Here is a 21739-nt window from a genome sequence, read left to right on the forward strand (position 1 = left end):
GAAAATTGCAAACGTAAATATTGCACGCGGTAATTTGTGCTGTAAAACATATGCACGCCCATTCATCTGTATCAAATGGGGATTTTGGGACTTTTCAAATGAACACACATTTCCTGGCCTGAAACAGGGCAACCAAAAACCCCGAGAAAAGTCAACGGTGTCACCTGATGCCTGTACTCTGCAAGAGGGCATGTCCAGGTGTGACAAGTCAAGAGAGGAGTGTACCCTGGGGCACACCCCATGTCCCGTCCCGCTACAACGAAGGAGCCACACGGGGAGCGTAAGATACACGAGCTCCTCAGGACCATGCATCCCATCTCCCCGTGTGCACCATCTAGCAGAAGGTGAAAGTCAATGTTAAACGAGACTCTCGCAGGCAGGTGCCTGTATGACAGCAAACACGTACATTCGAATTGGGCAGAGCTGAAGGATTTGCGAAAAATTGATGCAAGCGTTCCCCCCGACGTGCACGCAGAAATTCCATCGCAAAAGGATTCAAATACAAAAATCACGGTATTGACATCCATGGGTACATTTTTTTTTAGACCTCCTTGTACATGTGAAGGTTATACAGATAATCTATAATGTTTTCCTTAGGGCTGTGTTTGGTGTAGGCAAGAAAAAGGGGGGGGGGATTTCTTATTTTACTGGTGGATCATTAAACCATTGCAATGTTACAACAACAACAACAAAACTCTGTTGGTACCTCGAAGGGCAGCTGGTAGTTTGTTTAATAACAATTTAAAATGCGCGAGTTCATTATTTTCTGGCTGGTAAGTTTACCATGCTCTACTTTCCTGCCGTTAATTTCATTTCATTGATATATTCTTGAGCACATGACCAGTTATATTTTAAATACTTCACTACATGTACCACGCACGTGGAATAAATAGGTGGCGGTGGGGCAGTGAGGAACGCACCATGCTACGGATGCAGCTTACTGGACTTCAATTCCCGGCCATGGCTAGCATCCGTGGCGAGTTATATCTGAACCAGTCCGAGGCCATCCCGATTCACGAATCTGCAATGATCAGCGTGGCGAAGCAAGGGTTATACACGACTCCGATGACCGCGAGGTGTGGGGATGTCATCATCCAGTGATGGTTTTGTCAAAGAGCTGTACATTGTTATTATTTTCACGACGCATGTATACAGGACACACACACACACATTCATACTTGGCTATGCTTTGCTTCGGGTTGTCGTGCAAGAAACCCAATTTAGCCAGAACTGCTGTTTTCCCAGTCAGCACATTATAAGCAACGAAAGCACAACAGCATAACCTAGCAATAAATCACTTGCCGCATTTACATAGATTTAACCCTCCCCCCGTTCCTTAGGCAAAGCAAGATAGTTGGTGTATAATATGATTTCAGATGATCATCGTGGCACACATAAGATGCCTTCAATGACGACAACGCTGTATCAGTGCGGTCACAGTGTCGACAGTTGGTCGGCTTGCTTTCGAGTGCCACGCAGGATTGCAGCTTTTTTTTTCTCTCAAAAAGCTACGGGATCAGGCGAGGAAGGATTTGATCGCGAGGAAGGATTTGATCGCGCAAAACGTGCGAAGCGCTTGCAGTGGAACTCTACGCGATGCCAGACGTCGCCGCCGCCGCCGCTGCTGCTGCTGACAAATGTGGGGCCCGGTGCGCGAATTGAATGTGGAATGCGTGAAATTGGATAAAAATTTGCACGGCTGAAGCGTGCTGAAAATAATCACGCCGCCGGGCGCGTCATTCCCCCCAACAACAACAACAACAAAAAACGCGGCCGCAAACCTGAGCGCAGAACGTCGTCCACTGCTCACATCGCTGAACGTTTATTATTACAGCAATAAAAAAGTGTGAATTTTATTTATTTTTAAGTCATATAATAGCGTGAATTGGTGGTGAGAATTTTGGGCATCGGAGCAGTCCAACACTTTAGATTCGAGTGCTCATTAAAACAGAATATCGTTGAAATTGGGCAATTAAAAAGTGTGATATTTTTATTTATTTATATCCATCTTGACATGGTACCAATTTCTGTATGAAATTACTGCACAGCATGACTAAGCAGCAGGGATAACTATCCACATATTATGTTTTGTCATGTGTTTATAAACCATATATGCACTCTAATGATAGAGATTGCATATGCACATGTATACCGGCAAATACATTTTCATACTTCGTTGTGCATATACAATTTTTATTTTCAATGTTGACTTTTTGTACGATGCCAAAGAAACGGATTGTGCCAGTAAAACTCACAGCTATTTTATTTGGGCCCGAGATTCTGTTCACTGACAAATGGTTCTTAAAATTGGTATGAAAAATCATGCTGACAGATGTCCAGGTCCCTGAACTATGAGCCTCATATTTAACATAAAATATATTTTTAAACATGTTTTCATAGATGTGTATCGTCATTATATAAGTCAATATAAATGTTACATAGTTTAAACATTGCAGCATTTGTACACAGTATCTGCATGCTACATGAAATGAATCAATGTTTTATTCTTTTTTTGCCAGAGAGGAGATCCCATAAAATATATACTCTCTTTCACAAGGGAGAAACATGCATTTAAATTGCAATGGGCCAAGACAAATAGCATCCCTGATAATGTACATCACTGGAAGACAGCACACTGAACATAGCATGCCTTCCCGTAAGAGAGCGACATATCAGTGCCACAGGTCTGCGGATTGATGTTTGGTTTTCCAACGACACTGACTGCTGTGACGTATGAACATTTTATGTATTTGTTATTTAGTACATGGTCGCAGATATCCCCCATTATAATGCCGAATACTCTTGGTGACAGCAACCACATGAACCGATCTGACTTTGTCATCCACAATGCCTAAACCAAGCTGAGGTGACCAGTTGACCTTGGGGAGGCCCAGATTTGATTCGCATTCCACGTGCCAATGCTGATTACACAGTCAGGAATCAAAGCAAGATTACCGGTATCAAAGCACAGTTTGATCATTCGTTATGATGCCACATTCAGATACGCCAAATTAGAATATATATCTCGCCAAAGATACACCGCAGAGATAGTATATGCTTTGCACGATAACGGATAGATTATATATGTAATTGTAGGTAAAATAAACACAATTACGCACAAAGCACTTCCTTTCGAATGGTTACAATGTATATTCTCCAACAACTAATTATTCTGATAAGAAAATTATTTTCTTTCAGGTTATTATTTGCAGCTTGTGAAGGAAAGCCCCAAATAGAATAAAGTCGTGTACAGTGCTGAATAGACAGCACACGTAAGAACCAAATAAATATTTGCATGCATTTCATGTCGTCACATTTGTGGAGTTTTAAATTATGACACATTCTTAACGAGGTTTTAAATAATTGTATATTGCTTCTTGTTTTGTGCACATTAATACGTATTATGTTTTATTGGTTTAATTGGTATTTCTATGCCACTTTCCTTCAGGTGTTACAGTGCTTTTACTAAAGTCCATTATCTCTTTCATCTGAACTCCAAAAAGAATACTGCAAGCGTGAATCAGAAAATATAATCATGGTGGGTGCGTTTTTTTTAAAACAAAAAATGTATCATAGCACCGTGAGTCAAACGATACAATAATAACCATATTTACGGGTGCCTTTTTTTGAACAACGTGACAAATTGTAAGCTTTAATGTAGGCTATTAAAGTAGTTGCGACAGGCGTGCATGCAGGATTTTTTTTCAAGTGGAAATTGGAGCACAGCATTTGCAGATAATCGTTGGGTTTTTTGTACAGATTCCACTCGCATGTATAAAATAACGCCACAGTATGCAGTTCAAAGTTCTAAGATGGTGGCACGTTTGTGTTTAAACAAATGATACGTATTGCTATTAGTCGATTTAAATGTAAGTGTGTTGAACTTATTTCGTACCGTACGTAGCCAACCGTGCTCATCGGAGGTGGGTGGTATACTCATCGGAGGTGCGGGTGTACTTAATCGGAGGTGTAATAAAAGTCCGTGAAAAGCGAGGTTAAGTGGACCACGACATTGTTTTGCTTTGCCGTTATGACCTGCGACCTCTCCGGCACATTCTTCGGACCGGAACCGCGCCTGATACGGCGCGATGTCTGACGTTTTGCTCCACGTGCTGGTAGCTTCTTCAGGAACCACACTGCGAGTAGCTCACGCTCTCCTTCGATTACAACATGAGCCACTCCATTCAGGTCCTGCAGAAGCAACTCCCCCCCCCCCCCGCGCATGGAGAAAAAAACATCGGAGAGCTTAGTTTAAACTGGTGTTTAGATCTTTTAGTCCTTCACGGAAAACAACAAGAACAGCAACCTTGTGCAGGTGTTTGCCAAGGCTTTGCCACAACCTCCTCTGGGTATAGCCCATATCTTTAAAGCAGCGCAGGCAATAAACAAGCATTAACGCTGCGCAGAGATTACAACGGTGTTATCGCCACGTTGCATGCCCCAAAAATGGCATTAAATTGGCTAAACCGAGTATAAAGCTGTTGCAAGGCAACGGTGCCCAGGAGGTATGTTGGCACTAGCAACCACGTGCAGACTGAGGCCGTATGTTTGCCATTTAATATGGTATATTCAACATCTTAACGTGGGAGCTTCGTCAAATACAGCCATAATAGGCGTACGCGATGTGTGCACCTAACGTTCAACGTGTCATTTACGCACCATGTGTTGGTTATGCAGTAAACTAAAATGTGCATATGCAAATGAGTACTGCATCAACTCACGTTGAGAGAGAGCAAGTGCATAAACGTGTTTAGTTATCTGCTAATAATTGCGTGTTCATTAGGTTGGAATTTATTAAAGAAAAATTGTCGACTGCTCATCCCAGTGTAATTGTGGTGCACACAAAGGCAAAAAGCACGTGACTTTGAAATTAATTATCACCCGAGGGGACGGGCATCTCAGCTGTAATGGGTTTTTTTTTAAACCCACTAAGCATCACAACGTAGAGCTATAAATACCAATGCACTCTCTTGTCAGCCTCTTAATTATAAAGCTTTCTGCTTTTGATAGTTGTATCCTTAAAGTGAGGTTTAGCAATTTATATTCATAATAGCCAAATTCTATGCAATGGATATGCCAAAAGCGTGACCCAGTGCAAGTTCTAAAGGGGAAGCTTTGATGGCGAGATGTTAACTACCTCACATTGTATACAGGAGGTCGTGGGTTCGATCCCAACCCTGATGCCTGTATATTTGGAATTTGCATGTTCTCCACGTGGTTGAGTGGATTTTTCTCCGGGACCTCCGGTTTTTCCCTCCACGTGACAAGCCACTTAGTTGAGCTATCATTTGTGGCCAGGTCGCTTCTGAAAAAAAAATAGCTCAGTAGCGGACCTTACCTCGTACAATAAAATAAAATTGTTTCGTTTAGTTTAAAATGCTGAGATCAGTCTCGCAAGCAAACACAGCAAAGCTCCTGGAAGAAAGGGCCAGACATTTCCCCACCCACCCTCCCTTTGTGAAGCTACAGGAAATCTGAGTCAGTGAAAACATGCACAGGAAATGATGTTTCAATGAAAGTGCAGTTGGTAAATATCATTTTGGCTTCAGCAAATGAATGTAATGTTACTTGTGAGGTACTTTAATTTCGCTAATGTGTTAATATGAATTCTACCTAAAATTGCTCATTGGGAAATATAGCTTGGTTTTGTCACATCGAACGAAATTGACTTTGCATAACCTGTTAATTTAAGCACAGATGTTTGCTATTATTTTATATATATAAAACAAATTCAGCTGCCAAAGAATGGGATATCCAATAGCCACATATGCAAGATTTTCTGCCAAACAACTGAATAGCAAATGAAGGCAAACTCATTCGGTGAAGATATGTCATTTTTTTCGTTTTTGACAAGGACGTGCTTTATTCACATGTTTCATGTCACACCTCTCCTTAGGTGCTCAATAACAACATATGTTCATGGGCAGTTCCACAAATTAGGCGCCTTCACGGTGAACATTTCAAAAGCATCACAACACACACGGGTGTAATTTTGGAGGTAATTATATACAGTCGTAGAAGACGCGGCTTATTTGTGGAGTATGTCAGTGGCTTGACAAGTGCACGAAAATTAACGTGATATCAGCATTCCAGCGTGGATGGGAAGATCAGTTCATCCGAGAATGCGTTTGACACCGCAGTAATTTCATGAAAATTTATCCTGCCAAAGAAACACGTGGATAAACTGTATCCTTGGCAATTATAGCTCTAATCGGATTTGCATGCGACGCCCAAATAAAACACCACTTCTTGATCAAATTAATAATTACCCACATGTTTAAAGGCATCTGAAACGTACATACAAATCACACGACTGTTCTCGTGCTCGATTATGACAAGATCACGTTTACTCCGCAAGGTGGGTGGGTGTGCAAGATGATTGCATTGTTTATTTTATTAAATTATTTTCCTTTGTACTTTGTTTATATATATAAAAACAAATAGGTGACATTTTTGTTCCTTATAGCATTTTTGTAAAGCAGTCAACATCCCTGCAAACAATTTTGTAAATAACGAACTCACCATAAAAATACAAAACTTAGGGTGTTGAGACTAATTTTCCGATAGGCATATACTGTCAGAGCATGTTTTTTTTTTGTATTTTCACCACAAGTATCTGTGGTTAATGCAGACATGATTCCTTGCAAAAGGTTTCAGTTTGGTATTTTAACATCTTAACTGTTTTGTTGCCAGAAAAAAGGGAAAAACCTATAAGTACTTTGCTGATCACCAACTTCACTTATAATGTGTCTTTCTACAATTTACTTTCTGTACTTTAAAATACACTTGAAAAAGAATCAAGATCCTGACAGAAATTTCATATTCAAAGGGCTAAACCCCAAGTCAAAGTTTAAAGGTGTTACAATAAAATAGATTATTTTGCCAAAACGAAACTGGCTTTGATCTGATTTTCTTTTCTCCCACATCTGTAAAACACCTCTGACTTTGGCCATTATTACGGAAGCCTTATGGGAACTCCATGGCTTTGATATGAACCCACCTTGACAAGGCTTTCTCGTGTCCCTCCAATGGAATACATGAGTTTCAAGCTCACACTAGTAAGCACAAGTGACCAGCTGATGAGGCTGGCCGGGCGTTGAGCCTCTGCTTTCTCCCCCCCCCCCCCCCCCGTACCAAAGGAGTACAAACACACAAGCCGACTCTAGGATAGGCATCTGTAAAAAAAGCTCCGAGAAATGAGTATTTTCTTTTTTGTGTTGTTGTTGTTTTCAGAAGAGAGCCTTAGGCTTCAAAGAACATTCGCCTCTCTTCATTCTTTTGTATGGCCAATGATGCCGACAGCTTGGTGTATTGTTAGGCCACGTAAAATACAGGCTTCATGCCAGATTAAAACAAGAACACTCGAAGCAGTTTTAAAACAAAGCAATTTAACAAACTTTTTTAGCAAATACCAATGCTGGTACCCAACACTAAACAACTACAATATCCTCCAATATATTTTTAGCAAGTACTCGGTCAAACATTTCCAATGTTTTGAGACAAACCCCATTTCTCAAACTCCCCACTGGCTATTCCATCGACAACTGCGTAATTGGAATTCTGGGTAACAGAATTATGAGACTTAAAACTGCGTGGAGCTTTGAGTGTCAACCCCCTCGTACAAGATGAATGTTTTCTCTGAGCGTGCCCGTTTAATCCCGCACGACGCTAAAAACGCTCATTTAATGGTACTGGCCTAACATCCCAACAATGCACGACTCCGCTGAAAAAAAGAGAGTCTCGAAACTAACTGAGGATTTCCTTTGCTGTACAAAGGGCATTACTTTTGTTATTTTATCATTACCCTCTTAATAAAATGCTTAGCATCAGCTATACGTGCCAGAAATGAGATAACGGTGCACAGACCTTCTAGGACTGTTCTTCTTTTTTCGTTTTAAATAGGTATGCTTTGATAGCTTTATGATTTCAGACAACAACAGCATTATCCTCCTGATCCACATGGCCACCTCATTTTATGCATTGTTGACTGTGCAATTGCAATACTCGTGCCACCAGAAGTTAACTGAATACAATCCTGCAGTCGTATGCTGCTGTGAATGATATGTCAATGCACAGTTAAAAAGGAAATCAAGACCCAAGACCGGTGATGTGCTCCCCACCATGGTCTATGTATGTACAGTATGTAAAACTTATTTTGCGGCGTATGTAGCGAACCATGCTAATCGCAGGTGCTGGGGAAGGACAACAAACTAAACACAAAAAAGCAGTTTCTAATGAAGTGAGTTTTAAAACTAGATTTTAAAGTGCATAGCTCCAGTGGCTTCCTAATATTGGAAGGAAGAGTAATCCAGACGGCCGCAGAATACGCATCTGAAAGCGCTCGATGCAGAGACTTTCTTTGTTCGATGGCCAAGCAAAAAGCCACTTTTGTCCAGATTTTCACAACATATTAGCATCTAACAGGAGAGTGGGCTTACACCATGTAAACGAAAATGAACAGACACGTTATAAAGCATCCATTACACATCTGAGCATGTTACAATGACCTTGCAGTGAGCAAATATACAAGGTCCTCAGAAAGAGCGATGTATTTGTCCAAACAGCACTCTTTCAAGAAAACTATTTTTCTTTTGCTCAGGATTTGACCATAATGGCCAAAATGAGAACGATGCCCAATGTACCTTCACTCAAAGCTAATGTTGGCTTTTAGAATAAAACACTTAAAATAAATATTAGTTATCATTAGACCTCCTTTGCCAGCACCAAAATGTAATAATAGGGTTTTCCCCTTTTTTCTGGCAACAAAACTGAAACCTTTTTACAAGGATTCATGTCTGCATTAACCACAATACCTGGTACGCCTTTTGGCGTCATCTGGTCGAGCACCAATTGGGTCGAGGTTCAAAAGAAAGCCATCCCTTGGTGTGGACCAATCAATTTCAAGGACAATGCATATATAATCATAGTATGTTTTTTGTTTGCATTTTGACTGCAGGTATTGCGGTTAATGCAGACATGAATCCTTGTAAAAAGGTTTCAGTTTTTTTGCCAGAAAAAAAGGGGAAAAACCCTATGATTATAAATATTAGTGTCAAGCACTCTAAACCACCTCTTCTAAGATGATTTTTTTTTTATTTAAAACTTTCGTGACTGCAGGAATTCATATTCTTTGGGTCTTTCGGTAAAGTCACGTAGATAGGTTCAAAGCAAATAACAAAAAACAAAAACTAACCCCCCTTTTCCTGAAGACGACCGCTTGTGTAGCAATCGAAACGTCGTAGTTTTTGCTTTTCGTTATCTCCTTTGAACCAATCTACGTGACTTTACTGAAAGAACCAAGAAGATGAATCCCTGCAGTCACGAAAGCTTTAAATTTAAATGTAATATTAATTTCTTTATTAGACACTTGCTCCAGGACATAGACAAAAAATTGTGGGCCAGGAATTTTGTGCTTAAATGTTAACAGCAATGCACTCAACAAGTTTAGAATTCACTACAGCATGGTTACATTGAGGAGTTTCAATATTCGTTGGATCAATCAACAACGCGAGATATAAAACAGCTCAAATAATTACGTGAACGTCAGGGTAATCGCCATCGCTATTGTGTATTCTCATGTGCGACAGCTGTGGTGGTCTGCACAAAGTGAGTTTGATAGGTGGCACAGCTATCGTTTGGGTCTAACTCACTTCAGAGAGCATAACTGACAGATGGACACCGTGTTGCAGTTGCTAGTGAAACGAGCTTATGAAAGCAATATCAGACAAAGTTCTTGTGATATACCTTCTGGGGTTGTTCACAATCTCCGCACGTGGTCCTGCATCTGCAGGGAACTGTGAAAGTAAATCCAAATACTTCTATATCTGCCTTGACACCAATGTTGATGAAAGAAATTGTATAAAAGAAAAATAAATCCACTTGAGGAAGACATTGCTTTCTTCATCATGGGACCTCCTTTGCCAGTACCAAAATATGAGAATGGGTTTTCCCCTTTTTTATGGCAACAAAACAGGTGTTAAGATGTTACAACACCAAACTGAAACATTTTACAAGGAATCACGTCTGCATTAACCACAATACTTGTGGTCAGAATGCAAACAAAACACATACTGTGACAATATATGCATTTACAAACAAAGGGGAAAAACCCTATTATAATATATGCATTGTCTTTGAAACTGATTGGTCCACACCAGAGACGCCTTTTGGCGTCCTCTGGTCTAACACCGTTTGAGACTAGGCTCAAAAGAAAGCTATCTCTGGTGTGGACCAATCAGTTTCAAGGACAATGCATACATGATCAAATTATGATTTTGTACGTTTTCCCACTGACAAAGAAATGATCCGTCTATAATTTTAATGGTAAGTTTATTTGAACAGTGAGAGACAGAATAACAACAATAAAATCCAGAAAAAAGCATGTCATAAATGTTATAAATTGATTTGCATTTTAATGAGGTAAATAAGTATTTGACCCCTCTGCAAAACATGACTTAGTACTTGGTGGCAAAACCCTTGTTGGCAATCACAGAGGTCAGACGTTTCTTGTAGTTGGCCACCAGGTTTGCACACATCTCAGGAGGAATTTTGTCCCACTCCTCTTTGCAGATCTTCTCCAAGTCATTAAGGTTTCGAGGCTGACGTTTGGCAACTCGAACCTTCAGCTCCCTCCACAGATTTTCTATGGGATTAAGGTCTGGAGACTGGCTAGGTCACTCCAGGACCTTAATGTGCTTCTTCTTGAGCCACTCCTTTGTTGCCTTGGCCGTGTGTTTTGGGTCATTGTCATGCTGGAATACCCATCCACGACTCATTTTCAATGCCCTGGCTGAGGGAAGGAGGTTCTTACCCAAGATTTGACGGTACATGGCCCCGTCCATCGTCCCTTTGATGCGGGGAAGTTGTCCTGTCCCCTTAGCAGAAAAACACCCCCAAAGCATAATGTTTCCACCACCATGTTTGACGGTGGGGATGGTGTTCTTGGGGTCATAGGCAGCATTCCTCCTCCTCCAAACACCGCGAGTTGAGTTGATGCCAAAGAGCTCCATTTTGGTCTCATCTGACCACAACATTTTCACCCAGTTGTTCTCTGAATCATTCAGATGTCCATTGGCAAACTTCAGACGGGCATGTATATGTGCTTTCTTGAGCAGGGGGAGCTTGCGGGCGCTGTAGGATTTCAGTTCTTCACGGCGTAGTGTGTTATCAATTGTTTTCTTAGTGACTATGGTCCCAGCTGCCTTGAGATCATTGACAAGATCCTCCCGTGTAGTTCTGGGCTGATTCCTCACCGTTCTCATGATCATTGCAACTCCACGAGGTGAGATCTTGCATGGAGCCCCAGGCCGAGGGAGAATGACAGTTATTTTGTGTTTCTTCCATTTGCGAATAATCGCACCAACTGTTGTCACCTTCTTACCAAGCTGCTTGGCAATGGTCTTGTAGCCCATTCCAGCCTTGTGTAGGTCTACAATCTTGTCTCTGACATCCTTGGAGATCTCTTTGGTCTTGGTCATGGTGAAGAGTTGGGAATCTGATTGATTGCTCCTGTGGACAGGTGTCTTTTATACAGGTAACAAGCTGAGATTAGGAGCACTCCCTTTAAGAGTGTGCTCCTAATCTCAGCTCGTTACCTGTATAAAAGACACCTGGGAGCCAGAAACCTTTCTGATTGAGAGGGGTTCAAATACTTATTTCCCTCATTAAAATGCAAATCAATTTATAACATTTTTGACATGCGTTTTTCTGGATTTTCTTGTTGTTATTCTGTCTATCACTGTTGAAATAAACCTATCATTAAAATTATAGACTGATCATTTGTCAGTGGGCAAACGTACAAAATCATCAGGGGATCAAATACTTTTTTCCCTCACTGTATTATCACAGTATGTTTTTTTGTTTGCATTCTGACCACAAGTATTGTGTTTAATGCAGACATGATTCCTTGTAAAAGGTTTCAGTTTGGTGTTTGAACATCTCAACACCCGTATTGCTGCTAGAAAAAAGGGGAAAACCTATTCTCACATTGCTTTCTTACCTACTGCTACATGGCAGTGGCACTATCAATCACACTCAGTGCTCCTGGACTAACCAGTGACTGTCTCCTCTCATCACTTGCCTTGAAATGGCTCCAAGAATATTTCCGAAATAATGCCAATGTCAGTGATTTAAATGAACGGCACTGGCAGGATTTCATTAATTTCCTACTGAGGCGCACTTTTGTTGTACCGGTGATGTTTGCAGGCAGTCAGCCTCACAGTGGTTCAGAATCAGATCATAATCGTGGTATTTATTTGATGTTGGAGGAATCCGATGAGCTATAAAGCTCTTTTTCAACAGATGTCCAGTAGGGGCAGGTCAAAACGTTACAACAACAAACAATACAAAAACCCGATAGGAGTGCAAAGCATAAACAATGTCTTATCTTTCCAGGTAATGCCCACTGGGCTATTAGCTTATTTTTCAGAAGCGACCTGGCCACAAATGATTGCTCAACAAAGTGGCTTGATCACGTGGACATTCCTAGCAGCAAAGTAATATAAAGACGTAATCTAAGCGCACGTCGTTTCTAAACGTGGAGGGAAAAACAGGTTCATACACTGTAATACAGTTCCCATTAACCTGAGCAGTACTCACGGACAGAACTATTTTGGCATCGGGCGACAAGTAGCGGGGTCGTTGCGTTTATTCCTTTCGGCAACCGAAACCGACTTTAATAAACTCGGGAGCAGTGTGCACTCGAATGCGTTTTCGGCTCTGTAGCTCTGCCTCACCAGTTCAATTTGAATTGCGTACCCAAGTGACAAGCTGTTCCCTCGTGAGCAAAGCAGCAGCTGCTGTTGCTATGCTCAATCTCTCTCTCTTTTATTGGATGTTGTGGGGGTTTAAACGACATAGCCTGGCATGGCCATGTCCCATAAGCCTCCAGTGCCACTCGGCATACATGAGTTTAATACAAACCTGATTGTGTTCTTCAGCTGCCCTGGCAGCAAACTAATTATGGTTTTCAAAAATATAGCATGGCTACACTTTAATACCAACACTCGACAATTCTCAGTCACTATCGGGCGTGCCACAATAAATGGGTATTGCTTGAGCCAAGTATTGTTCTCCCTTGAAATAACAATGTGCAATCTACAACTTGAGGTGATACAAAATGTAAGTTATCTGCACTAAATGCATGACATACAAAGATATCCTATTATGTACCGAAGAGGCAAGTTCCGTTATCAAGCACCTATGAAGGCCGGCATGGCACCCAAGGGGTGATGTTTACATACTGCATAAGGTATTCATTTAAGGCTGTGTCGACCAAGGGGTGGCCTTGGAGTCATGAAGATAATCACCACTAATGGTAGTCATGATCAAAAATCGCACTCGGGAGGCTGGGTTCATGCCACAGTGCGCTAACTACTACGCTATAACTGTCCATTTGTGTATACAGAATATGTACACACATGTGTGATGGGTGGTCAGAATATCTTTTGAAAATGGGATTTTATGTATACAACATATTGTACGTATATGACTGATATTTGAAAAATGTAGGACTCACATTTTATGAGGTTTTAAAAGTGTTTCAAGTAATGGAGATAGGCAAAGGGCAGGCTGTTATTGGTGCCTCTCAATATTCTAGCTGCCCCTCCCTCATGAACACACCTTTTTATAGCATTGACATGACAATAAGCAAAAAGTTGAACGCTCAGAAAACAACACAACAGGGTATTACTGGAGAAAAGTGGTTACTTTATATATAAAGTACAGTATATCAACGTTATGGACCCACTCGCCTTCAAATATTTTAACTTTCCTTGTAAATCTGCCAAGATGGACGGGAAATAAATCACACGATGTGCATAATTTTTCCCCAACAAAAATAAGTCAAATATTGACGAGTATTGGCCCACTCAACCACTCAGCTAAAGAGAGGTCCCTGCTTGTGAAACCTAGGTAAGTTAACACGAGCGTGGAACAGAAGCAACTGCAGTGAACTGTAAACATTCAACTTCACGCTATAATTTGTGGCCAAAATTACATTTCACTTTGCTCGGACGTGTATTAAACAATGCGTGTTTGTGAGGCTCATATTTTTATGTGACCTGTAAAACTCTGGCAGCTTGCCCACGTCAGGATACTTTTAAAACATTGGCACCGGGACGTGCAGCAGGGATTTTTTGCCCGTCTTGGTGATTTGCTGTGAGGTTAAAACAAACGGCGGTAGGTATGACTACTTCACACTGAGATAACATTGGCAGTCTATGAAGAATTCATGTTAATATCTGCCTGTAATTGGTTCAAAGCGGCTCAATAATCCAGTGGTTTAGCACACTTCCTACTGAGCCACTTTGCATTAAAAAAAATCAGTGGTTGAATTCCTTCAGCTACCAAGTAATGCTGTGAGATGGAACTTTGCCTCATTCTTTGCTTTAAAGTGAACAGTAAAGGCTCGGTAACATTATTTACAAGAGGTCATTGTGCAAATTATAATTGCTAAAATGCCAATTATGAAATCTGACCAAAGTAAATGGTATAGTTGTGTCGACGTTATTCAGGTTTGATTTATGATTGTGTTTTATCTGAATGACCTTTCACCTGGAAATAAGTTCAACCCGACTAAAATAATTTCACCTTTTCAAGCGATCATTACAACAAGCACAGCAAGATGGGTTCTGTGTACTCCATAATGTTTCCATTGAGGGATTATACTGGTAGGAACCTCCTGGTTACACCACCAGCCCACAGGGGATTATTGTGTCCGTCCGTCCGTCGTGCATCCAAAAATGGGAGGGGTTGGGGCTGGGTGGAGGGGAGGGTGGGGAGGGGCTGGGTGGGGAGGGGAGGGTGGGGAGGGGCTGGGTGGGGAGGGTGGGGAGGGGCTGGGTGGGGAGGGTAGGGCTGGGTGGGGGGTGGGGGGTGGGGCTGGGTGGGGAGGGGCTGGTCACCCCGTGGTGCCCTTATAAAACTCAACGTTTAACCTACTCACGCCGGCTTGTGCCCGCCCTCACAGTCGGGCATATTTGCGGAATACACCACGTGGTGCCGCCGTTGACCCTGGCCATTGACCGAGCAACCCAACGTTCCTACCAGCTCCCTCCACAGGAATGTGTTAATATTTCCTCCAATATGATTAAACTGTTTTGACTAAACAAATCGCTCGGATCACACCTATAATAGTGAAGCATATTAAAAATGACAACCAAGCAGTCTATACAAATTGTCATCCTTAATCTTGCCATACATCACTTGTGATATGTGCCAACGCCGCAGCCAGAAACACATCCATTAAGACTTTTCGTGTGCTCATTGGATGTTTCTAAATGCGCGGTGTTGCTACTCAAAGTCACATACCGACTGGCCACTTAAGGCCCTTTCTGGTATCTTGATTTCATCGTTAATGGGCTCTTGGGAGCACTTCATTAATGGTGATATAATAGCTACACTGTTTGCTATGTACTTTTAGTTCCATAGCTGCGAGGTGATTCCGTAAAACCTCGCATAGCAATGAGGACAAAGGATTATTTTGTTTTCTCTCCGAATACCCAAAGTGCTCAAGGCAACTTTGACCACGACAGCAAACTTTTTCAGCCTCTTGCTTTGCAATTTAACAGCATGGACGGTTTGTTGATGTAATTATATTCTGATTTAGTTAATTAGGAGGTATGCCGAATTGAGTAATTGATAATCTTGTTCCATTCTCATTTTCAGAGGCATAATGGGGCAAAAAAAATCAAATTAAGGCATGGTTTAACCACATTTCTATTGTGCGTTGTAAATTTATAAATACAATCGGTACCATTTTTTTGCTATTTTACCATCTCGAATTAGTGCTCGCGGTTAGGCTCAGTGGATGAATACAAGAGTCAACTTCTGATTACCCCCCTCACGTGGGTGGAGATTGATGATTTACCCCGAGTGACTGATTTGGCCATGAAGTTGCCACCCACTGGTTCCCCTTGTGGGAAATACGCGGGGGGGAAAGCCACAAGCAGATGGCGGAGGTGCAATAATGATCCCTTCGAATCAAGGCGTGCTTATTGATGGTATGATTGCTCACATGTGGTCTGGAATCTGATCCGACCGCGCTCCACTCTTGTTTTTAATCAGAGTAACCTGCGAATGTGCACCAATATCTATTTAAATAATCATTATAATAATGCCACGTTTTTGCATTGACAAATGAACCCACGAACCGAGTATGTACACACTTACTTGACACAGAAATAATTATTTACCGCAATGCAATTGAGCTCAAAATGACGCACTTCAAACAGCCTCATGAAAGAATAATAAAGTTACATTTTGCCTACTTAACATGCACTCTCTGGGTCTGTAAATCATAAAAAAATCACCCTTGATTTTTCAAACTTGGATTTAATCCATGGAATAGAATCGCACGTAATAGTTTTCAAGACCACTCATTTATACTGCATCCCCCCCCTTAATCAAGAATTACAGCGGCCGACTGCAATTATCTCCGTTGGGGCAACGGGGGGGGGGGGGGCGGGGGTCAGGGAAAGACGGCCGAAATTGATGGACCTGCTGCCACAACTATTAACGGCAAATTTTAGTCATTGCTTACACCTGCTGTAATTAAGCCACGAGCCTCTGTCTTCATTAAAAGGCAAGCGCGTTGTCAGACTGTATTTCGTTTTTTTTTGCACCCCTGTATATAATTTAAGGTGGTCAGCGCACTGCGCTATGAACACGCGGCCAATCTGAGTACTATTCCCGTCCATTGGCTAACATCAGTGGCAAGTGATATCTGAACTGGTCCTCGCCCCCCCCCCCTTGACGAATCCTCACGAACCGGAGTGGAGAAGTATGGTTAAAAGGTTCCACTACCGGCACGGCATACGGAGGCTTTCGTCCAGTAGTGGATTTAACACGTAGGCTTTCGCGACCAATATAATTCATACGTTTTTTTGGGTTAGCTCGCGTAAATATATAAATGTGTCGTTAAAACCCTCCACCACCCGACACAGCTAACTAGTAAGGGTTGTCACGTAAACATAGTGTGGCCAATTCGTCACTAGTACAGCACACCGGTGTGTTGGAGAGCCAAGCCACAATATTTACAATCTGAGTACGACGTTAAGCCAGTAATCATTCGTCCGGGGCAATGATCAGCACGAGACTAAAAGAACATCCGAGAAATATTAAATTCTCCCAAATACAACTGTCAGAAGTAGCAGAACACGCGTGCCAACAAGGGCACTCAATAGATTTTGATAATGTTGAAGTTATGTGCAAAATTAACTACTACTGGTCCAAGGGGCCGTCCATAAATGACGTCACGCACCTAGGGGGAGTGGGGGGGGGGCAGACATTTGTGACGATGTGTGACGAGGGGGGGGGGTGAGAAATGTGACGTCACATCAAAAGGCGCAACTTTAAATAAATATAGACAACACGTTCAACTTAATTAAATATACTTTTTTATATAAATGCTTTCTCCTACAACATCAGAGTGAAGCGCCACATTAAATACGCACAATGACAAGTTTAAAGCGATTTGAAGCATGTTTTATATTTTTTTTTTGGGGGGGGGGGGGGGCAGAGCTTTGTGACGTCATATTTGAGGTGGGTCTGACTTTTTGTGACGCCGTGTGACGAGAGGGGGGGGGTCAAAATCGTCCAAAATCGCGTGACGTCATTTATGGACGGCCCCCAAGACTAATTAGAGGATCTATCGAGATTGAAAGAAATACAAATAATTTTAACCATTCTGATAGCTACCGCCTTAGTGCTGCGTGGAAGCAATTAATAAAATAATAATACATTATTTAAATGCATGCCTATGAAGGGCAGGCATACTTCAATAGGGAATACCGTTGGTAGGGCTATTTTAATACACACAATAGACAGGAAGGACAACATCAAAGGGTTTTCATAATGCGCATGCATAATTTACGTTGCCTCATTAATCCCCCCCCCCCCCACTTTGTGCAAGAGCGCAGAAGCTTGGTCAACACATCTACGCCTCTATATAAGGAACGAAACGGGTGGACTTCTTCACAAATCTGGCTGCCGACTGATGAAGTTAGTTGTAATTACTGGCAAAAACGTCGTACTCGGATTGTAAATGTTGTGGCTTAGAGCTCTCCAACACACCGGTGTGCTGTACTAGTGGCGAATTGGCCACGTTCTGCTTACGTGACAAACCTTACTAGTTGGCTGTTTCGGGTGGTGGAGGGTTTTAACGACACATATTTACGCGATCTAACCCAAAAAAACCTCTATTACAGTAGTGGATTGGTAAAGGGATATTCATTTTCTTTTATAATGTAAGTGGTGTTCCTTAAGTGTGAGAAAAAAGTTGATGTGCACAGGATGTGCACTGTGTAAACGTTGATGTGTCAGACATTCTAAGCAACATCTAGATCTTACATATAATATACAGAAGCTTGTTGAGCACTAAAACATAGAACGTGTCTACTCTTTATTTACGTGTAAGTAGGAAAATTCACTCTGCAGCGTGGACTTTCGCAAAAGCATATCTTTGCAATCGATGTTCAATATATTAACTATCGGGGTCACGTGTTTTTCCTTCACATATACAAGTACCTGTACTTATAAATACAGAGCACTTTTCAGTGCAAGGCTTCCTTTCAATCGAACACGAGCTCCTCGGGTCTCTCAAGCTGCAATGGGCCGCGGGAGGGAGGGCGGACAAAGGGAAAGAGCAACGGAACTCACCTTCTCACTGTCTCCTTTGAGAAACGAAGTGTTTCCAGGCGCAAGTACAAAGTTCCAAATTTGCCGACGGGGGCAGGCGGCAGTGCACCACGTCCACCCACTGTGCCACTGTGCAGCCAACGGGAGTTCTTCTGGGATGGATGGTGGTGGCAATCCATTATTTTCGTCTCCCCCCTCCTCTTTTCCGAACATAGATGGACTCGTCCATCTGAACAAACTGTCAAATCGCTCTCCGTGGTGCTAACGTTAAAAAATAACCGCCACTTTTTTTCAAATTTTCTTGCTGTGGTTTTCACACCTGATGATGATTGCTTGTGTTGCAGTCGAAACGTCGTGAGAATTTTATTGTTTTATATTTTTATTATTTTATTGTTTCCCTTCTACGTGGTGACTTTACCGAAAGAACCAAGAATATGAACGCGAGTGTTGTTTCTGTTTATCTATCTGAAAGATGTGTGGGGGGGGGGGGGGGTGGTGTGTGAACGGATTTTCGCCAGCTTTAAATTTGGTTTGTTGAGCTATCTAAAGATTTCTCGTCTCAAAAGTATTGCTTTTTTCCAAGGTCATGGGGTGAATGCCACGGGTGAGATCTGCAGGATGCAAAAGGCACCGTTACACTCCATTTTTTTTTATGGTGGGCACACACACATGTTTTCTTTGAGGGATTTGTGTTGTGTGTTTGTGTGAAATGCACAGCTTGTCTTGATGCTCTGTAGGATTAAAGCGCCTTAGTTCAGCGATAAGCTTCGGCTATTTCTACTGAGTCCTAAGAATTTGAACAATCATCTATTGCTTCCTGCTGTGGTTTAAAATGAAATACTATTTGCCATGGCAGTATTTCCACACAGTGTCCGTGTAGTAAGCACAAAAGACATGTGCTCACATCACATGCATGTTAATATATTTCCAGTCATTGGTTTTCTTCCCCCATAACCTTTTCCCATAACATTGCAGATTCTTTTGCGATATTTATATGAAACATAGCTTGTCCTTGTCACCTGTGTGGTTTCATAATACACAAGAAGAGCCTTTCATTGAGACAAACATTTCGGGGAGAGGTAATTTTAGCATTCATTTATTCATGCTGCTGGTGCATGATCATGTTTCCCGTATGCTCAGCCTTTTTTCACAGATAAATCCTGATAAAAAAAATCACCCAACGTTAAAGATGTCTTCACTCTCAGTACTCCAATACACCATATTAATGTACTTAACAAATGACTGACACTTCCAAAATCGCATCAGTTAGATTAAGAATGTCACGAAATTATTTGGAATATAACCAAAGATACGTTTCATGGAAACTTCAAAATGAAACAAAACTTCATCGGCTATGATATTACAAATTCATACTTTAATGAACCGCTGAATTTGTATTATGTAATTTCACACACAACTATTCTCCTATTAGCAATCAAAATACCAATAATGGTATTATATATTCATGAGTGCTAATTATAACTTTTGGTCTCTTTTAATCATTATTTAGTTTACTATTTAAATAACCTTTGAATATTTAATCCCATAAAAAAGACAATAAATTCAATATTAGGGTTTTAAACAATTTTTTTATCACAGTCTTAAAATATATATTTTTCAAGATGTTAATGCTCAGCATAAATAATGTGGTTCTCGTAGCTGTACAGACTACCATCAATGAGTGAAATTAATCTAACAAAAAATATAACGTATATCAAAAAAATCCTTGCTTCCAAAAACATTTTCTCAATCAGTGTTATTTTCCTTATGAAGATAATGTTTATGTACGGACTGTCACAATGTTTTAAAAATATATACTTAAAAATACGAGTTTTTTTGTAGAAGACATCTGAAGATATCAGATGTTGCATTAAAAAAAAGTATAAAACCACACTAATCACTACTCGTGCATGTCTAATAATGTAATTTACCTTGTCAGGAAAGCCTCAGCGAGTTCTCAAGGCATTTTTAGGGAGCATCCTGCATTGGTATATTTAACCAATTCTATATGGAATCAGAAGAACAAAATAAAATAAAGTAACTGTATCGGGACCGAGGCTTCCACAAGGCCTGGTGGGAGGGCGTGTGGCACAGTTTGGCACCAGCGATCATTGAGTGCGGTCATGTCGCCAGTCACATGCGGTGAGTACAATGTCTTTAAATAAAATGAACGCTGAGCCGCTTGAGCGTTCTGAGATTTGGCAGTGATTAGGACACCCACTCTGCAACTTGCAGATGTCTCGGAACGGGTTAAGTGTTGGGCATGTGGGAGCAATCCAGAAAGCATGCAGAGAAAACCGACGCATGTGAGGGGACTGAACTCAAAAGCTTTGCGAGAAGGCATATACAGAGGTGTACATGCCTTCTCCAGACCACCTTGCAGACAAAACCTACTACACCTGGTATTCTCACAGTCACCCATCCTTGACGTAAACCAGGCTAAATCTGGTTGATTCTTGGCTAATCCTTTTTATGTTGAAGGCAGTATTTAAAAGTTCGTGAAAACTTCTAGCAACGAAATATTATCATAGCGTTTGTTTTTTGTACGAACTTTAGCTCTCCAATGTGGTTTTGAGTTGTAACGATTGCGATGTTCGGCAAAATTTATGTTCCAGTTCCTCTTGAAAAATGTTCCAGCATGGGGTTAAAAACGTCGGACATCATGCCGAAACAAATACATGGTACCGATCGCAAACACATCAGAGAGCTACAGCACAATTGCAAAAATACAGCATCCATGCAATTGTGTTGAAATCATTTTAACCCACACTTCCATCTGACTCTTAAATGGAATAAATTAATGAATTATTGTATGTTATGTGGCTTGACTAAGTCTAACAAAAGCATTGTCACCCATTCGCACCTATTAGAAACATATCATTTACAGCGCACCAGTTTTCAAAGAGGCATACAGTAGATGGGCATTCTTGACAACAATCTTCTTCAGTAATGTGTAATAAAGGAAACAGATGTAAGTGCAATGGAAATAAAGCATTAATTTTCTAGATTTTCATGGAATCCTGCCAAAACATTTTGTGTACTTCCCATTTTCATTGCTAACAATGCACCCCTTTTGTCTGCACCTAATCCACGTTGGCTTTTT

At 41.2% G+C, this 21739-nt stretch overlaps 1 protein-coding gene and 1 long non-coding RNA gene across 6 annotated transcripts in view; both read right to left on the reverse strand.

Annotated features, from left to right (window-relative positions):
- The window catches only part of LOC116941894 (tight junction protein 1-like), a 257022-nt gene that overhangs the window by 167055 nt on the left and 68228 nt on the right, over positions 1-21739 (reverse strand). Inside the window, exon 1 of one of the 5 annotated variants that reach the window (XM_032953227.2) lies at positions 18658-19205. The exons of the other annotated variants lie outside the window; for them this stretch is intronic. Within the exon in view, the coding sequence (XP_032809118.2) occupies positions 18658-18849 (192 nt within the window). The 5' untranslated portion in view covers positions 18850-19205. Of the gene's footprint in view, positions 1-18657; positions 19206-21739 lie in introns of those variants that run through there. 5 annotated transcript variants of the gene reach the window in all.
- Positions 1781-14713, reverse strand: LOC116941898 (uncharacterized). The gene is made up of 2 exons (XR_004402732.2): positions 5143-14713; positions 1781-4191 (listed from the first exon to the last, which is right to left on the reverse strand). It is a non-coding gene; the product is annotated as an uncharacterized LOC116941898 (long non-coding RNA).

This window comes from Petromyzon marinus, chromosome 13 (genome assembly GCF_048934315.1).
Source record: "Petromyzon marinus isolate PM22_M1 ecotype Great Lakes invasive population chromosome 13, UKy_Petmar_22M1.pri1.0, whole genome shotgun sequence".
In the NCBI taxonomy this organism is placed as follows: Eukaryota; Metazoa; Chordata; class Hyperoartia; order Petromyzontiformes; family Petromyzontidae; genus Petromyzon; species Petromyzon marinus.